Here is an 18,611-nt window from a genome sequence, read left to right as displayed (position 1 = left end):
CCTAGTGTTGCTGTAACAGTACCACAAACCTAATAACTAAACAGCAGAAATGTATTGTCTCAGTTTTGAATGGTAGAGGTCTGAGATATGGTATCAGCGGGGTTTGTTCCTTCTAAGCACTGTGAGGAAGCATCTGTCCCATACCTCTCCCCAGCTAGCTTTCTGGGGTGATTTGCTGGCCATTTTTGGCACATAGAGGTATTTCCCCTATCTATCGTCTTCATATGACTTTTCCCCTGTGTGCCTGTTTACTTATCCAAGTTTCCCAAATCCAACAAACACCAAAGCTGTTGGATTAGGGCCTCCTCTTAACAGCTCTGCAAGGATCCTATTTCCAAGCTTGCATTCTGAGGCCTTGGGGGTTAGGACTTAACATGAATTTGAGGGTGGGAGGGTGGGACACCATACAGCTCATACATTTGAGTGAGATTTGGTTGAGATGTAACCCATAGACATAATTTCTCCCTTTTGTAGTTTCTTGAAGATGGCTCTTTGCAGCCTACGTGGTAGTGGAGATACATACAAAGGACTTCCCTGCTATCGTTGGACCAACAAGCACAAGCAGATGGCAGGAAGATTAGAACGTTGGATATTGATTGCCAGTTTTTAAGGTGTGTTAATTTGGTTGTGATTAATGTTTTAAGAGTCCTTTATAAGATACCCACTGAAAGGTGACTAGTAGGATTCACTATAAGGTAATGAGAGGAGGGCATTGGTAGGGTGAAGAGGAAACAAGATTAACTGTGAGTTGATAATTTTTGAGGCTAGTTGGTGGATGCAGGAGGATTCTCTACTTTTATATATGAGTCATCCCTCGGTATCCATGGGGTATTGGTTTCGGGACTACCCCCACCGTGATGTAATATTTGCATATAACCTATGCACATTCTCCCATATACTTTAAATCAGGGTTCTCCAACCCATTGGCTGCTGAGTGGTACCAGTCCATGGCCTGTTAGGAAACAGGCTGTACAGCAGGAGGTTGAGTGTCTGGTGACCAAGCATTACCACCTGAGCTCTGCCTCCTGTCAGCTCAGTGGCCGCGTTAAATTCTTCATGAACTGCTTATGTGAGGGATCTAGATTGCGTGATCCTTATGAGAATCTAATGCCTGATCTGTGGTAGAATGGTTTCATTCCCCACCCCTGTCCCCGTTCTATGGAAAAGTTGTCTTTCATGAAACCTGTCCTTGCTGCCAAAAAGGCTGGGGACCTGTGCTTTAAATCATCTCTTTATGTAATACCTAATATAATGTAAATGTTATATAAATACACTGTATTGTTTAGGGACTAATGACAAAAAAGTCTGTAGCTGTTCCGTACAAATGTGACCATCTTTTTTTTCTGAATATTTTGGATTCATGGTTGGTTGAATCTAGATGTGGAACCCAGGGATATTGGAAAGCCAACTGCACACTGAACATTTTCCAAGCTTTAAAGAAAAATCTATGAGACAGAAGTTCTGTTTTCTTTGCAATAGCAACTGCAAAGTGTACCTTGGCAAACTGATAAAGTAAATAGGAAATTTAAAACTAAACCAGCCAGGCCAGGTCCAGTGGCTCAGGCCTGTAATCCCAGTACTTTGGGAGGCTGAAGTGGGTGGATCACCTGAAGTCAGGAGTTTGAGACTAGTCTGGCCAACATGGTGAAACCCTGTCTCTACTAAAAATACAAACATTAGCTGGGAGTGGTGGTGCACACCTGTAGTCAGCTACTTAGGAGGCTGAGACATGAGAATCACTTGAACCCAGGAGGTAGAGGTTGCAGTGAACTGAGATTGGGCAACTACACTCCAGCCTGGGCGGCAGAGCGAGACTCAGTCTCAAAACCAAAAAAACAGCTCATTGTAATGGAGATAGCGTATACTGTAGTGTTCTGAAAGATTGGGAGTTGGAAATCACACTGGGATTGTTGCCTAACTTGCATTTTTATCCAGTTTAAGGCAAGATGGAAGACTTGGGAGCAGGAGAGTAGCAATCTCTCACACTGTTATGATGATTAGGCATAATCTGCCTTTTCTTGGGTCTGTAAATTCCCTAAGGGCACCAACTGTCTCTTGTTCTTCAGTTGAGCTTCAGCGTCTAACCCAGTGCCTGGTGTACAGGTGTATTTTGGTCATTCGCAAGTAAGTGCACTCTTCGCAAGATCATTTTCTCCCTGTGAGTCTCATGAGACACACAAGAAGCTTGTATACCGCTTTACTATAGCTGTAAAGTTACAGGGACTTAGCTCCCTTCTAGGAAGAACAGTCTGTAAGCTTAAGCATTAAGCCATATGGTTGTCTCTCCTCCCTTTGCCCTTGCCACATGCTACCATTCTACTGGATACAGATGGGAAAGCTCCCCTGAAGTTAGGATTGGAGTCCACAGGTGTTCTTAAAACTGTAAGAGAAGCTTGCTGAATGCAAGTATAGATAGAGTTTTGAGACTGTCTACTCTTGTGCATAACACATTTTTTAAATTTAGGTAATTTTATGTAGAATTTGCTCCATTGAATTTTTATAGGTAGATATTAAAACCATTAAAAATAATGCTCATTCCATCCACAGAGTGTTGCATATTTAGAGGTTTTATTAGTTGCTGGTTTGTATTGACTATAAGTTTTATAATTTCAGAACTGAATTAGAATAAGCATTAGCAATCAGTAGGCAAGGAAAAAGTGACTATCTCTGCTGTTTTTCCTTTAATGTGTTTGGCATATTCAAAAATCTGTTTTAGAAAAGAAATAATGTTAAAACATGTTTATAATGGAGAAAGACTCTAGGCACAGAAATAATATTGCAGAAGCTTTTAAAATGTCTATTCTGCAACTTATTTTCAAACCCAAAGGAAAAAGGATGGTACTACCGTAAATCACATTGACACAGAGAAACCATAGGCAGCTTGAGAACTTAGGTAACAGTCAAGAGTCTAAACTGAAACATTCACTGCATAGGTCCTGCAGACAAGTGTGATGCTTTGAAATGTCTAAATAGCTTCAACATAGTTGGCTGGGAGCATTCCAGTCCTGCCAGTCCTCTGCACAGTGCCATACATCCAACCTTCATCAATAGCTTGAACATTTATGATAGCATCTCCATCTTTGAAGGACACCTCATCTGCATCAGCAGCCATGTAGTCATACATGGCACGAAAGATTTTCTATTCATGGGATGGAAAAAGGGGAAATATTATATGTTGGATTTGCAACAATTAACACATACATCTATTTATAAGATCTCTCATGACTTATTCCACAAACTTAAGTTGAACAAAAGTAAAAGGAACCCACAAAATAGGAAATACTTGAAAATCATGTATCTGATTGGTGACTAATATCCAGAATATATAAAGAAATACAACTCAATGCCCCCCCCACACCAAAAGAGGCAAAGGATATGAATAGACAGTTGTCCAAAGAAGATAGACAGATAGCCAAAAAGCACACAAAAGGATGCTCAAAATTCTTAATCATCTGGAAAATGTAGATTATTTTTTCTTTTTTTTTTTGAGACAGAGTCTCGCTCTGTAGCCAGGCTGGAGTGCGGTGGTGTGATCTTGGCTCACTGCAACCTCCGCCTTTCTGGTTCAAGCAATTCTCCTGCCTCAGCCTCCTAAGTAGCTAGGACTACAGGCATCTGCCACCACATCCAGCTAATTTTTCTATTTTTAGTAGAGATCGAGTTTCACCATGTTGGCCAGGATGGTCTCAATCTCTTGACCTCGTGATCTGCCTGCCTCAGCCTCTCAAAGTGCTGGGATTTCAGGCGTGAGCCACTGAGCCCAGCTGGAAAATGCAAATTGTTAAAACCACAATGAGATACCGCTTCACACATGCCAGTACTGTGATGATAATAAAGAGACAATAACAGATGTTAGGATGTGGGGAAATTGGGTCCTTCATAAACTGCAGGTGGGAATGGAAAACAGTGCAGCCACTTTGGAAAAGAGTTTGGCAGTTACCACATGTTAAATACAGCATTACCATATGGCCCAGCAATTCCACTCCTAGGTGTATACCCAAGAAGAATGAGGACATAGGTCTGTGCAATAATTTGTACATCAATGTTCATAGCAGCATTACTCATAATGGCCAAAAAGTGGGAACAAATGCCCACCAACTGATGAATGAATAAGCGAGATGTTGTATATTCATACAAATCTATTACTGGGTGGTAAAAAGAATGAAGTACTAATACATGATACAACATGGATGAACTTCAAAAGTAAAAGAAGCCATGCACCAAAGTCAGTATATTGTATAACCATACAATTATATGAATTATTTATATGAAATGTCTCAGCCAAATATATAGTGATAGGAAATGGATACCTAGGATTGGATGGAGCAGAAAGGGATGGGTTGGGAATGGAGAATGAATGCCAGTGGGTACCAGCATTTGTTTGTTTTTAATTCACCAGAAGAGTTTTGAATACAGTTTTTTTTTATGGTGTTGAAAATATTCTAAAATTAGATTATGGTGATAGTTGAACAAAAAAATCACTGAATTGTACACTTTAAAGTACGAACTTCATACTAAGTTATGCATCCATAAAATTGTGCGTGTGTGTACACGTGTGTGTGTATGTACTGACAGAAAGTAATGTGCTAATTTGATTTGTGGCCTTTTTCTCCCTTTTGAAGAGGTCAGTCTTGTACTTTAGAGAAGAATTTGAAAATCCATAGCACTATTGTATGTCATCTTTCACTCTGGGAATTTGGGAGGATACCAGTAGTAAAAGTTTCTCAAAGCTGTCTTCCACACTGTTAAAATTGTAATAATTTGGAGGTATATAAGAAGTGATAATAACAAAAGTTTCTTCCTGGGAGCAGCCACTGGTTAGTAGTTTAGGATGTAACCTATGTTTTTTCTCGCATTCTGAAATACACATGCATATATTCATATTCACAGATAGATTTCCTTTCCCCTCTGCATAAGTGGAACATTACTATAAATAATACTGTAATTTCGTCTTTACATTTAATATAGCTTGGAAGTCTTTTCATATAAATATAGCTGTGTTTTATTCTTATTGACTGCTACAGAGAATTTCACATTTTAGTAATATGAATTATTCAGTCATTTTCATTTTTCTGGACATTTAGTTGTCACCATATTACAGTGTTCTTACACTATAATAAGCATCCTAGAGTTTATCTTTGGGTGTATGATTTCTGAAGAAAAAGCTTTTAAAGGTGAAAGTCTTAGGTCAAATGATATGTGTGTTTAAACTTTTTTTTAATATATAAAAAAATAATTTTACAAATAGAGATGAGGTTTTGCCATGTTGCCTTGGCTGGTGGCTGGTCTTGAGCTCCTGGACTGAAGCACTTTTCCCACCTCAGCCTCCCAAAATCCTGGGATTATAGGCGTGAGCCACCATGCCTGACCTAATTTTTTTTGTTTGCTATTAAAATGTTTGAATATGATACGGTATGATCATATTTGATTCAAAATGATACCTTATATTATGTACTTTATTACTTTTATTTGTATATACCCGGTTACTAGTCATGGTAAACACCTTTTTTGTTGGCCTTTTTTTTTTTATTTTGCCATAAATTATCTATTAGTCTTCCAGGTCTTATTTTGAGGGGGAGGGGAATAATTTATCATTTAATTTTAGAGTGCTTTATTCTTTTTCGATATTAATATTTTTATATGTATGCTGTAAATGTTTTCTCCCAGTCTGACATGTTTGTATGTGTTATAGAAATATTTGAAATTTTATGACCAAATTAGCCAGTCTTTTATACTTCCAAATTTTGGAATTTGCTTAGGAAGGCTTTCCCCTTTATATTTTAAAATTATTGTGGCCGGGCTGAGTGGCTGATGCCTGTAATCTCAGGATTTTGGGAGGCCGAGTCCGGCAGATGGCTTGAGCCTAGGAGTTGGAGACCAGCCTGGGCAACATAGTGAGCCTCTACTGAACAACAACAAAAAATTAGTCTGGCATAGCACACACACCCGTAGTCCTAGCTACTCTGGAGGCTGAGGCTGGAGTATTGCTTGAGTTCATGAAGTCAAGACTGTAATGAGCTGTGATTGTGCCACTGCACTCCAGCCTGGGTGGTAGAGGGAGACCCTGTCTCTAAATATAAAAGTATTCTCTATTATTCTTTATACTATTACAGTTTTGGATTTTACATCTAAATCTTTGGTACAATTTATGCTTTGAGATGGGTATCTAATTTTATTTTATTACTAAATGGATAACTGGTTACCTCAGATAATATTATTAAATAACTTATCCCTTTCCTGCTGATTTATAATTCATTTAGGGTCTATTTCTGGACTTCATCTATTTTTGTGTCTATTACTATGCTAAATCCATATTTAATTTTAATAGCTTTATTGTATGTTTTGCTCTTTTTTAGTTGAGTCCTTAACTGTTACCATTTTTGAATTTTACTTGATGATTTTTGCATGTTTTTCACATAAATTTTAGGATTAGCAGAGTTTTCTTAAGTGCTATTGGGATTTATATTGGAATTGAATGTATTGGTTTATTTCAGAGAAAATTAGAACTTTATTATATTCCCGTCCTTAAATATAATAGATCTCAACACTTACTTAGATCTTCTTTTATGTTATTTAGTAAAGACAGTTGTCTTCATACAAAGATTGTTCATATCAATCCTAAAGTATGATGTTTTGGGGATATTATGAATGGGATCCAGGGTTTTAAACTAAGAGTTGTAAAGTAGTCTGGTGAACTGTGAAGATGATTTGGCTTACCTTCTCAATTTATACTAATAGGCGAGATCTAAGATAAGGCATGTATATATGCAGGCACATTGCATACATCTGTACATGCTTATTTTGTTTTTGAGACAGGGTCTCCCTCTGTCATCCAGGCCCACTGCAACCTCAATTTCCAGGCTCAAGCAGTTCTCCCACCTCACCTTCCTAAGCAGCTGGGACTACAAGTGCACCATCACACCCCGCTAATTTTTAAATTTTTTAGTAGAGATGAAGTCTCGTTGTTGCCTAGGCTGGTCTCAAACTCCTGAGCTCAAGCAGTCCTTTCGCATCAGCCTCCCAAAGTTCTGGCATTATAGGCATGATTCACTGTGCCCAGCCTATAAATAATTCCAAGCAGCAAATGTTTAAATAAGCTAGTAGGTGAGTCCAATGAGCCAAAACTGATACTTTGCTCTAGGTTTGGGTTTTTTTTTTTTAATTATTGAAAAATGCTTTTCATTAATTTGAGTTTAGTAATGAAAGTTTTCTGATATTAATATGAAACGTGTAATAAAAGAGCATTATATAAAATAGGAGGTTTGGTTAAAAAAGACCATAATAGCTATAATCATGTTTACACATATCAAAAATTAAGAATAATTTGAGTTATTATTTACTTACTCCAGCAGTAGATGGATGAGATGGGATGGAAGATACCGTTGTCTGTTGGGTAGCAACTGAAGATGATCGTTGTTGTGGGAGCACTGTGGTTTTTGCATGTTTGTAAGCTGAAAAGAAGGGGGTAAATTGTTTACAAGAAGAAAAATGGCTAGGTATCCTTTAATCTGGGTCTAGCAACTGAGTGATATCTTTTTCCTCAACTTAGAATGATTTTAAAGAAGAGAAATCAAGGAAAATGAAACATCTAACTTCATGCAACCCTCCATAACTCTAGTCTTTTCTCATTTAAAAGGATCAAGATTAAAAATTTTTTTTGTTTTTACTCAAAGCATCTCTTTAGTAACTGTCAGTGAGCTGGCTGGGTGGGACTGCCAACGTCAGCGCCATCCACTTGTACCTGTTGAGGCTGCGAAGACACCTCCGTCACTGTAAGTCGAAAGGTGGTGGTCTGGCACCTCTGAATGCTCAGACTTCTCCTCACCCCCACTGATGCTCAGTGCACTGGCAGATCGTGACTGCTCCCGGCTTCGGCGCTGAGCTTGGACTGGGAAAGATGCAGTTGGGAGAGATGTAGTAAACATGACATTTCTATGGTAGTAATGCCTAACAGTGAGTGAGTATCAGTTATCGTTATTTTTTCCCAAGCATGGTTTTTGGTAGTTTCCCATGGGTCAGACCCTCACAATTATTCTGATATAGGTTTGTCTTCCTTATTTTGCAGATGAGAGCTTAAGCAAATGACCAAAGGTCATGGAACAGTTAACTGGTACAGCCAGGTTTCAAATCCAAGAGTCTATTTGTAACATCTCCCCTCCAACCTGCCAATTTTCCTGGCTCATCAGAATGAATAAATAGTAATATTGACATTCAGACTTCATCTTTACTCCAGAAGGTCCTCCCTAACTGCAAATCAATTTAGAGTCTTTCTCTGTGTTCCCAAAATACCACTCCTATTTTATATAATTTTAAAGGCAGACCTTTAAAATTATATGTGTCAGGATGCAACCATGGATTTACTTCTCTCTCATCATCAGAAATCTAGGGTACACATTCTTTGAGGACTGTCTCTACATGATATTCCTTTTTTTTTTTTTTTTTTTTTTTGAGATGGGGGCTCTGTTGCTCAGGCTGAAGGGCAGTGGTGCAGTCACGTTTCACTGCAGCTTCGACCTAGGCTCAAGCCATCCTCCAACCATAGCCCCCTGAACAGCAGGGACTACAGGTATACACCACCACTCCTAGCTATTTTTTTTTTTTTTGTAGAGAAGGTCTCTCATTCTGTTTTCCAGGCTGGTACTCTACTTCTTAGCATGAATAAAAGGCATAAAGTTGTGCAGCCTGCTTTGTTGAATGAATAATCTTCATTGATGGAATAGAGCTCAGGCAGTTCCTAAAGGTCAAATCCTTTCTCTTCCCTTTGCCTATGTTTATTTTTATTATTTCTCCAACAGAAAGATTTTCTATTGTTTTTTCTTTGGGAAAAAAAAAAATAGAAATAATAATGGGGCCTGAAGGAGACATGCACTGAGGCAGTGAAATAAAATTTTTCTTAACTTGAACTTGTTTAGAAAGTAAGTTTTGCTCACTAGTTAACAAGGTTTTTTTTTTGAGATGGAGTCTCTGTCTCCCAGGATAAGATTGAAATGGCGTGATTTCGGCTTACTGCAACCTTCACCTCCTGGGTTCAAGCAATTCTCTGCCTCAGTCTCCAGAGCAACTGGGATTACAGGTGCCCACCACCACACCTGGCTAATTTTTGTATTATTTTTTTTTTTTTAGTAGAGACAAGGTTTTACCATCTTGGCTACACTGGTCTTGAACTCCTGACCTTGTGATCTACCCGCCTTGGCCTCCAAAAGTGCTGGGATTACAGGCGTGAGCCACTGTGCCCGGCCAAAGGTATTTTTATGCCAAATAGGCAACTCAGAAAATGGAAAACCCTGGAGGGAAGGAACTTCAGATCCCAAATAAAAGTCATTGACTCTAGCGTACTAAATGGTAATGTTTATGTTGTAAGCCTTTTTGAGCATAACACACCATTAATCATGTGTAAGCTTCGGGACTGGATGTTGTCTTCTGCTGGATCATAGTCAAAAACTGAACCAGGATTAGTACGCCAGACACGTAGACCTGAAAGGGAAAATAATTATCAGAACAAGTGTTCTTGGACTTTTCCAATAACTTGAAAACAAGGCATGAATTTTCATCACCACCAGAGGACTGAATCACACTTATTCCAGCTTAGGTTCTGGGTCATGTCTTCTCACAGGAGAACAAAGGTAGAAGAGATACCAGCTTTGTAAACTGAAATAATAGGAGCTTTCTTGCACCCCTAATAAAAACAGATTGAAGTCCTTTATATTTTGACTTGATATAGATAATGTTACTTTTGTTCTGCCCCTCAAAGTTAATCCCCTTCCCAACCCAGGCTCAGTTACCTGTAATAGTCTCCTGATCTTGGTCATTCCGTTTTTGTTCCATTTCTACCACTTTCCTCTGAATACCTCGGTAGTTAATGTCACTGAAGTCCTGCATGTTCTTCTTTACTCGTTCAGTGATAGGATCTGTCACCACTGGTGTGAAGGAACCCTTGTGTTTCTCAAAGTCTTCATGATATTTCACCTGAAATGTCATGAATTTGCTTTATGAAAATATGATGGTGTGACCATTTCCCTTTTTACACATTCCAACAGGCAGCCAGCCCATCGTTGAATTCCTGACTCACCGTTGAAATGTGCCGTTGGGTCTCCCTCACCCGCCTCATCTCGGGGGTATCCAGCACATAAGCAGCTTTGCCTTGTATTTGTTTCCGGAAGCTATCAGAATAAAGAACCTGATCGAGGAGAGACCATGAATGAGTGGTGCTGTTCTAAATCTGAAACCTCAAAGCTTTTCCAGCAGATAGAGATGGAAGAAGCTGGTAAGGGAGGCTTGTCAACTGAAGGGGCCCAGTGAGACACTTCACCAACTGTGGATCAGGCTAACCTGGGGAACGGGAGGGCCCTTAGAAGAGAAAGGACTTGTTTTGACTTTGAAAATGAAACTCATTTTCAAAGAAGGGGCATAGTATAATTTTGAAAAGAAAAGAAAATGACCTCTTGAAATTTGCTAGGAATTACAGCATCAACATATTTGATGGTATTTGGCTCTAAATCTGATATTGAAGGGAATTTGAAAGAATGTCCTAAAAGAAGTGATCATTTTCCTTAGGTTATATTCAGATTTCCTAAACCAGCATGCCAGTATAGAAATCAAAGTCCTCCAGATACTAAAACCCCAAAATATAGCCAAAGAAGGCATCTGTTTCAGTGTATTACCCATGTCGTAAAGTATCTTAAAACTAAAGGAGAGAAGATTGAGGATGTTAGGAAGTAAATTTGTTATAGTTGGTTATGTAGAACTACCTCAAGTAAAGTGAAAGGGGAAGGAAAACATTGGCAATTAACTTGTTTAGTATGATGGTTTGGAATATAAAAGCACACTTATGTCAATTTTAGTGTAAATTTTCAGTTGAATAAGAAAGTGCACATTTTTATGGTGTTAAAATGTTACTTTCCAATATGTTGCATTTTTCTCTTTTAAGATTTTAGTGTGTTTTTCAGTTGCATGAGAAAGGCGTGTTTTTATGATGTTAAGATGTTATTTTCCAAGTTGTTGCACTATTTCTTTTTAGTCTTAGAAAATACCGAGCTAATGTTTTCTTGGTTGCGCTTAGCTCTCTCCATCTCTGGAGTAACAGGTGTCGGAGTTGCTTTTCTCATATTCTCTTTGTACAATACCTAGGGAAGCCAAAAGAGCATCCAGGCATCAGATAGCAGAAAACCAGGTCTGAAAATCATCACTTAGCTGGTGTTATGGCTCAATTATATCACACGGAAGGTAAAGCCATTAAAATGTTACAGTAGGAAGCAAAAGTTTAAGAAAGAAGTAAAATCACTGTAACCTGGTGGGGTAGGTTTGTTGTTTTTAAGTGGATAGGGAAGAATTTTTAAGATACACAAACGTTTTGGAAACACTAAGATAAATTAGTGGTATAACCATGTTTGCCAGGCCTGTTAAGATTTTAAGGATTTATTTTTCCTTTCTGAAATACCGAACTAAAGTTTTCTTGATTGCGTTTCACTCTTTCCATCTCAGGAGTAAAGGGTGTGGGGGTTGCTTTCCCCAGGTTCTCTTTGTATAACACCTGTGAGATACAAAGTTGCACCCAAAAGTCACTATGAAGTAATAATCACTATTAATTATATTGCAAGTTGGAGGGAAACGCTATGTTTAATCTATTACTATTAGTGAGAACATCTATCAAGAAGAAAGCTTAAAAACAGTTAATAGCTACAGTAAATACAGTGTGATATTCAGAGCAAATGCAAATATAACTGGCATTTTGTTTGTTTTTAACCTGATACAGGGTTAGGAGCAGGCCAAACCGCGGGAGTTATTTTGCAAAATTAAAAGCACTTTTGTTTCTCAAGACAATACCGAGCTAATATTTTCTTGATTGCGTTTGACTCTCTGCATCTCAGGAGTGACAGGGGTTGGGGTGGCTTTCCCCACATTTTCTTTGTACAAAACCTATGCGAGTCCAACGGATCCAAAAAGAAAAAGAGTTACAGTTACCAAAAAAGGAAATGGTACAGATAACTTTTGATTATCCTTAGGGCCCCAAACCATTTGGGCAATAAGGTTAGATGGAAAGCAGTATGTTTTTCAAGGAAGTTAAGTGTAGTTACAGCAAGACACAATGTGTCCGGGATAGGCCCCTGCCCTGAAACTCTTGAACACTGCAAGAAAGAACTGTGGTGTTCCTCAAAGTGATGAGAGACCACCATCATTTTACTGCTAGTCTCTGAATGTCAAGCCCAAGAGATGATTTAAACAAGAGTTATAGGCATGAGTGTCAATCACACTTGAGAAGGTTGAGGCTGCTCCTGATATAGCAGCTGGTTTTTTACTGAACTGTTTTGCAGCACTTAAACTCTCATAGATGCATCAGTAAAAGTGTAGGTCCTCAGATAAGGCAAAGGGTTTCCCCTACCCACTTTTTCTTTGCTATCCTCTATGCTCTGCCTCTTGCTTTAGTTTAATACAACATCAAACTTATCATTAAGGAAAAATGTTTTTGGCTTTTATATCACTATTGTGGTCAAATAGAAAATGAGAAACATAGTAACAAATTGTGATAAATCCTTCAACCTCAGTATTTCCTCTCAGTGTTATTCTTGGAAACATGGGAGGCTTAGGAAATGACATTCAAGAGGAAGAATTCTGCTGAAATAATGGTTCTCAAATTGGGGTCCCCAAACAGCAAGGTCAATACTGAGAACTTGTTAAAAATGCAAATCTCTGGCCCTCTCTGTACCAGACCTACAGAACAAGAAACTAGAGCAGGACCCTGCAATCTGGCTTCACAAACCCTCCAGGTTATTCTGATATGTGCTTATGTTTTAGAACACCACACTCAAGTACTGGAGAAACCTCTACAGAGAGTGGAAACGTGGAGGCCACAAGGTTGTTTGCTACTGAAAGCTGAAGTCCCCATGCAAACCTCAATCCCTGGGTAATTTACAACCACATATAATGTCATAGAGCACAAGTTTACAGGAAATGGTTTACTAAAGTTTGCAGTTAAAGACTACACTAAAACTAAAGAACAAAAACAAATGAAAATCAGTAAAACAAAAAGCCATTCTGGTGACACTCAGTTTTAAGTTGATGATCAATTGCCAAAACTACTACTGGATCATAATTTATATCGTTATTCTTGAAGGAGGGGATCAGGAATTATTTTTCCCAAGGTCTCTTTGTCCAAATCTGAAAGGGTAAATTAGAAACTGAAGTCATTGACACAAAAACAACAAAATTATGACTAATATTCAAGAAAGAGCCCCATTGGACCTACTCTACCAACCCCCATATACTCCATCCTAAATTTCAAGAATATGTAAAACAAAGAGACCTTGGGGGAAGTGGATAGAAAATTTGAGGAGAGAGAAGCAAAAGGATGTTTTATAAGAAAATCTGTTACTTGTTGATATTAGAACTTCAAATTATAGATTAAAGCAATCTTGTTATGGGGTTAGGCTAGAAGTAGCCCAAAGGAAAAAAGGATAAATTTGCTACAGAAATTCACAAAATTTAAGTTGTCTTTTAAAAAGCAGGATTAATACGTAGTATTTTAAATCATGAAAGTAGTTTTAAAAATCATTAAATAGTTTTTTTTTCTTTTCTTGCGAAAGTACCGAGCTAATATTTTCTTGATTGTGTTTGACTCTCTCCATCTCGGGAGTGACAGGTAAAGGGGTTCCCTTGCCCATGTTTTCTTTGTATAACACCTGTGCGATGAGAAAGTATCCAGAAAAACAACCATGAGTAACATTTCATTTGTTGAGAGGTTTTAAGGGTGAGGGCAACTTCCTTGTTAAGAAAAAACACAGTTGTCCTAGGAGCCAGAAGTTATATGCTGACAAAATGCCACTAACTACTTTAGTGGAAGCCATTGTTGGGATGGGGAATCTGCACCTTCTAGAGAAGCAGGGACCTCAGCTACTGGGGAAAGGCTGTCAGAGTTACCCATGTTATTTTTTTTTTTCATTTTTGTGAGTACGGTGCCTCCTAAACAATCAAACGAGGATTTGAGACTGTTAGAACTTGGTGGTGTTACCCACACAAACAGAAAAACTCATTACTTTTAAAAGAATGTTTTAAAATATCAGATGAAATAAAAAATCGAAGTTAACTGTATTATAGAACCCGGAATAGTGTTAGGCTAGAAGTACCCCAAAGGAAAAAGGGATACATTTGCTAAAGGAATGCACAAAATTTGTCTTTAAAAAGTAGGATTAATATGTATTATTTTAAATCATGAAAGTAGTTTTAAAAATCATTAAATAGTTGTTTTTTCTTTTCTTGCAAAAGTACCGAGCTAATATTTTCTTGATTGTGTTTGACTCTCTCCATCTCGGGAGTGACAGGTAAAGGGGTTCCCTTGCCCATGTTTTCTTTGTATAACACCTGTGCAATGAGAAAGTATCCAGAAAAACCACCATGAGTAACATTTCATTTCTTGGGATGTTTTAAGTATGAGGAGAAAACAGTCGTCCAAGGAGCCAGAAGTTAATTGCTGACAAAATGCCACCGAATACTTTAGTGGAAGCCATTGTTGGGATGGGGAATCTACACCCTCTAGAGAAGCAGGGACCTCAGCTGCTGGGGAAAGGCTGTCAGAGTTATCCATGTTATTTTTTTTTTTCATTTTTGTGAGTACGGTGCCTCCTAAACAAACAAGGATTTGAGACTGTTAGAACTCGGTGTTGTTACCCACACAAACAGAAAAACTCATTATTTTTAAAAGAATGTTTAAAAATAACAGAGGAAATAAAAAATTGAAGTTAACTGTATTATAGAACCGGGAATGGTGTTAGGCTAGAAGTACCCCAGAGGAAAAAGGGATATATTTGCTAAAGGAATGCACAAAATCTGTCTTTAAAAAGTAGGATTAATATGTATTATTTTAAATCATGAAAGTTTCTAAAATCATTAAATGAGTAGTTTCTTTCTTTTCTTGCGAAAGTACCGAGCTAATATTTTCTTGATTGTGTTTGACTCTCTCCATCTCAGGAGTGACAGGTAAAGGGGTTCCCTTGCCCATGTTTTCTTTGTATAACACCTGTGCGATGAGAAAGTATCCAGAAAAACAACCATGAGTAACACTTCATTTCTTGGGATGTTTTAAGTGTGAGGAGAAAACAGTCATCCAAGGAGCCAGAAGTTATATGCTGACAAACTGCTACCAAATACTTTAGTGGAAGCCATTGTCGGGATGGGGAATCTGCACCCTCTAGAGAAGCAGGGACCTCAGCTGCTGGGGAAAGGCTGTCAGAGTTATCCATGTTATTTTTTTTTTCATTTTTGTGAGTACGGTGCCTCCTAAACAAACAAGGATTTGAGACTGTTAGAACTCGGTGTTGTTATCCACACAAATGGAAAAACTCATTATTTAAAAAAATTTTTGAAAATATCAGATGAAGTAAAAAATCGAAATTGTATTATAGAAATGGGAAAGTATGTCCTTTTGTAATATAAAATATATTAGAAGCAAAGGAAGGGAAATGAGTTTAAAACAAAAAATAAATGTAAGGATCAGTTTAATTCTGAAGTTAAGTGGCATTTTTCCCCTTTCTTTTCAGAATACCGAGCTAAGGTTTTCTTGATTGTGTTTGACTCTCTGCATCTCGGGAGTGATGGGGATTGGAATTCCTGTCCCCAGGTTTTCTTTGTATAGCACCTGTATGGTAAGAAAGCATCCAGAACAAAGTAAAAAAGCAGTCAATCAATCATTTTCCCCCTGCTTTGGAGCAGTTGGGCGTGGGAAGGGAGGAAGAGAGTGAATTAGAGGAAGAGAAGTACCAGAAGCTTTTAGACTCAACCTGTTTGAGCCTTTTAAAGACATCTTCAAAAGCAAAGGAATGCAGGAAAGAACAGCAAAAACTAAGAAATATGAAAAGAAAGTTTTGTTATTTTCCTTGTTTGAATTAATCTCTGCAGCACTGAGCAACCATGAAAGAGAGGAATTAGTCTTTCCCAGCTTGTTACACAGAGGGAAAAAAATAGAAACAGACAAGAGACAGAAACAAAACCAAGGAAGTTATTTTTGACTTGAAAATACTATTAATAAATCATGTAAGGATATTTGGGTTTTACAAGCATTTTATATATGGAGATATATACACACAAACCTTCTTTTGTTCACTTTCAAAAGAAGTCAAAGTATTTAACTTTTAGTTTGGGTAAACATATTGGGAAGAACAATGTTTAAGGCAAATGGAGAGCAATGATAAGGTGCTTAAAAAAAAAAAAAGAAACTTCAAAATATCTGTACAAATACCAGTAGAGACAGAAAAGGTTAGAATAATAAATAAGCCTAATAATCAGATCTTTGCAGAATACATTTGTTTTAAGCTTTAGGTTCAGATCAACTTTGCCAAAGCAGGATAAATGTGGATGTTTAGACACTGAGAATGTTATATTTGTAAAAGCAGGAATATAATAATTAACGCTTTTTAAAAAATTAAGTTAAATGATTGTATTAATGTTTTACCAAAATGGGGAAAACTGATTCGTAGGAAATGGCAGCATTAAGTTGGGAAAATGACAGGTCACATTTTTTATTGGAATGAGTTGATTAGATTTTTAAAATCTAGCCATTAATATTTTTTAAACTTTTAAAAAGTAGTTAAAGGGATTTTTTATTTTTAAATACCGAACTAAAGTTTTCTTGATTGTGTTTGACTCTCTCCATCTCTGGAGTGATGGGGATTGGAATCCCTTTTCCAACGTTTTCTTTATACAACACCTGTATGACACAAGAAAGCATCCAGAAGAAACAAGAGCAGTCAAAACAGCCCTTTCATCTACCTTGTGGAGAATCTAGTGTGAAACTACAGACATCAGACAGAAAACACAAATTCAACAAGTCAACCTCTCTGTTCAGGCACAGATCTGGGTGAGAACATGTTTTGTATTTTCCTTAATGAAATATTACTGTATTTCATATTCACCTTTTTACTGTAACTTGAATATAAATATTTCCTGTGGCAGGAATTAAGAAAAAAAATACAAATAATTTCCTAAGACCATTAAAATAGTAGGTGTACAATAGAAAAGTCGTTTAAGTTAGATTAGCAAATATTTGTTTTCTTTACAAAAGACATTTGTTTTACAGTATAAGAAATATTTAACAGGCCAGATCTATGCAATATGGCAATTTGGTCTTTGTCATTAAGTTCAAATTGTAGAGATGGTCAAGTCTAAAAGTCAATATATGGCATTGTCTACTTTCCACAGTATCTAATAGGCTTATCCACCACTGGACAATTTTGCCTAGGTGCAATCTGTGTAAAAATACAAATGGTTACTTTAAAAAAAGTCTGGAATCATCAGGATCATTAAGGTTTCAAATAGATACAAAAATAATATACTTATTCTAGTACAGAAGAAAATAATTAGAAAGTAATTTTGAAATTGTTGCAAGCCTTTCAATAAAAGGAATAATAATAATGAACCCACAGGGAAAACAATGAATATAACATTCCAAATGACATATTAACTTACATTGAAAATTTAACAAAATTGAAGGATTGTTAGTGAATAGTAATTAAAAACAAAACAGAACAAAAAGACAGTGGGACCAAAGAAAGTTACTGATCTAATTATGTCAAAGAATCAAACTTTTAGAATATATTTAAACTGATAATTAAAAACATTTTGGATTAATTTCTACTCTCCCCAAAAAAAATCCAACTAAATTTTCCTAATGACATTTGATTTTCCATCACAGGTATAAGTGAACCTAAGATCTTTATATAGAAGTTTCAGAGTTTTGTATTATTTTAGAGTTTTTCAGCAACAATATTAAAAAAAGAGAAAGTAACATTAAATATGATCTGATTTGTATATTTTAAAAAATCAGAAGGACTGGATTTCTATCCATGAAATGGCTAGTTTAGAACAAGTATCAAAATAAGATTTCTTTCTTCCTTTATTTTTACTTTTTGAGACAGGGTCTCACTCCTGTCACTCAGGCTGGAGTGCAGTGGCACAATCACGGCTCACTGCAGCCTTGGCTTCGTGGGGCTCAGACAATCCTCCTACCTCAGCATCCCGAGTAGCTGGGACTACAGGCATGCGCCACCATGCTTGGCTAATTTTCTTCTATTTATAGTAGAGATGGAATTTCACCATGTTGCCTAGGCTGGTCTCAACCTCCTGTGCTCCAGCAATCTGCCTGTCTTGGCCTCTCAAAATGCTGAGATGACAGGCGTGAGCCATCACACCTGGCCCAAAATAAGATTTCTTTTGGTTTCAATATTGAGCAATTTTCTTTCTTGGTGCTACTGTTTATCTGAATATGGTCTATGTTAAGATGATTCCTGTTCCCAAGCAAGAGCCACCATTTATACATGTGGCTTCAAGTCCAGTATCTTTTCTTGCATCTCTAACCCAGAAACTTCAGATAAAAAGAATTCAAAGTAAATAAGAGCTTTAGTGTTTGGTTTTTCTTTTCTGGAAATCAATTAACTTCAACAGTCCCAACAGTAACATAAAGGTGAAAAGAGGAAAGAACAAGTTTTAAGGGACTATTATAGAAGTGTAAAGTGTTAGAATCAAATGGTGAGTAGGAGATCTGGAAAACAGAAGGATTCAGTTGGTGTGACTTAAAAAAAAGATTTTGTTAAATTGATTATTATAAAGGGATGAATAGTGAGATG

At 37.2% G+C, this 18,611-nt stretch overlaps 1 protein-coding gene and 1 long non-coding RNA gene across 23 annotated transcripts in view; one reads left to right on the top strand and one right to left on the bottom strand.

Moving 5' to 3' along the window:
* The first annotated feature begins 486 nt into the window (after nt 1–486).
* Nucleotides 487–13,210, top strand: LOC135276994 (uncharacterized). Its single transcript, XR_010344601.1, has 3 exons — nt 487–611; nt 10,038–10,264; nt 12,793–13,210. It is a non-coding gene; the product is annotated as an uncharacterized LOC135276994 (long non-coding RNA).
* The window catches only part of NEB (nebulin), a 217,142-nt gene continuing 201,080 nt past the window's right edge, over nt 2,550–18,611 (bottom strand). For 4 of the 22 annotated variants that reach the window (XM_064382783.1, XM_064382770.1, XM_064382775.1 and 1 more), the window contains 14 exons: nt 16,604–16,696; nt 15,536–15,628; nt 14,918–15,010; nt 14,263–14,355; nt 13,584–13,676; nt 11,824–11,916; nt 11,438–11,530; nt 11,031–11,123; nt 10,070–10,177; nt 9,783–9,966; nt 9,382–9,474; nt 7,742–7,888; nt 7,345–7,451; nt 2,550–3,139 (listed from right to left, as the gene is read on the bottom strand). In XM_064382783.1, coding sequence (XP_064238853.1) covers nt 2,966–3,139; nt 7,345–7,451; nt 7,742–7,888; nt 9,382–9,474; nt 9,783–9,966; nt 10,070–10,177; nt 11,031–11,123; nt 11,438–11,530; nt 11,824–11,916; nt 13,584–13,676; nt 14,263–14,355; nt 14,918–15,010; nt 15,536–15,628; nt 16,604–16,696 — 1,557 coding nt within the window. In that variant the 3' untranslated portion in view covers nt 2,550–2,965. The remainder of the gene's footprint in view (nt 3,140–7,344; nt 7,452–7,741; nt 7,889–9,381; nt 9,475–9,782; nt 9,967–10,069; nt 10,178–11,030; nt 11,124–11,437; nt 11,531–11,823; nt 11,917–13,583; nt 13,677–14,262; nt 14,356–14,917; nt 15,011–15,535; nt 15,629–16,603; nt 16,697–18,611) is intronic. The other 18 variants (XM_021668919.2, XM_021668921.2, XM_021668924.2 and 15 more) reach the window with 11 other exon arrangements.

The sequence above is a fragment of the Aotus nancymaae genome, unplaced genomic scaffold, assembly GCF_030222135.1.
Source record: "Aotus nancymaae isolate 86718 unplaced genomic scaffold, 86718_ANA_hifiasm-v0.15.2.pri h1tg000029l, whole genome shotgun sequence".
In the NCBI taxonomy this organism is placed as follows: domain Eukaryota; kingdom Metazoa; phylum Chordata; class Mammalia; order Primates; family Aotidae; genus Aotus; species Aotus nancymaae.
The sequence above is the reverse complement of the archived record's forward strand: the minus strand, read 5'-3'. Positions and strand labels throughout refer to the sequence as shown.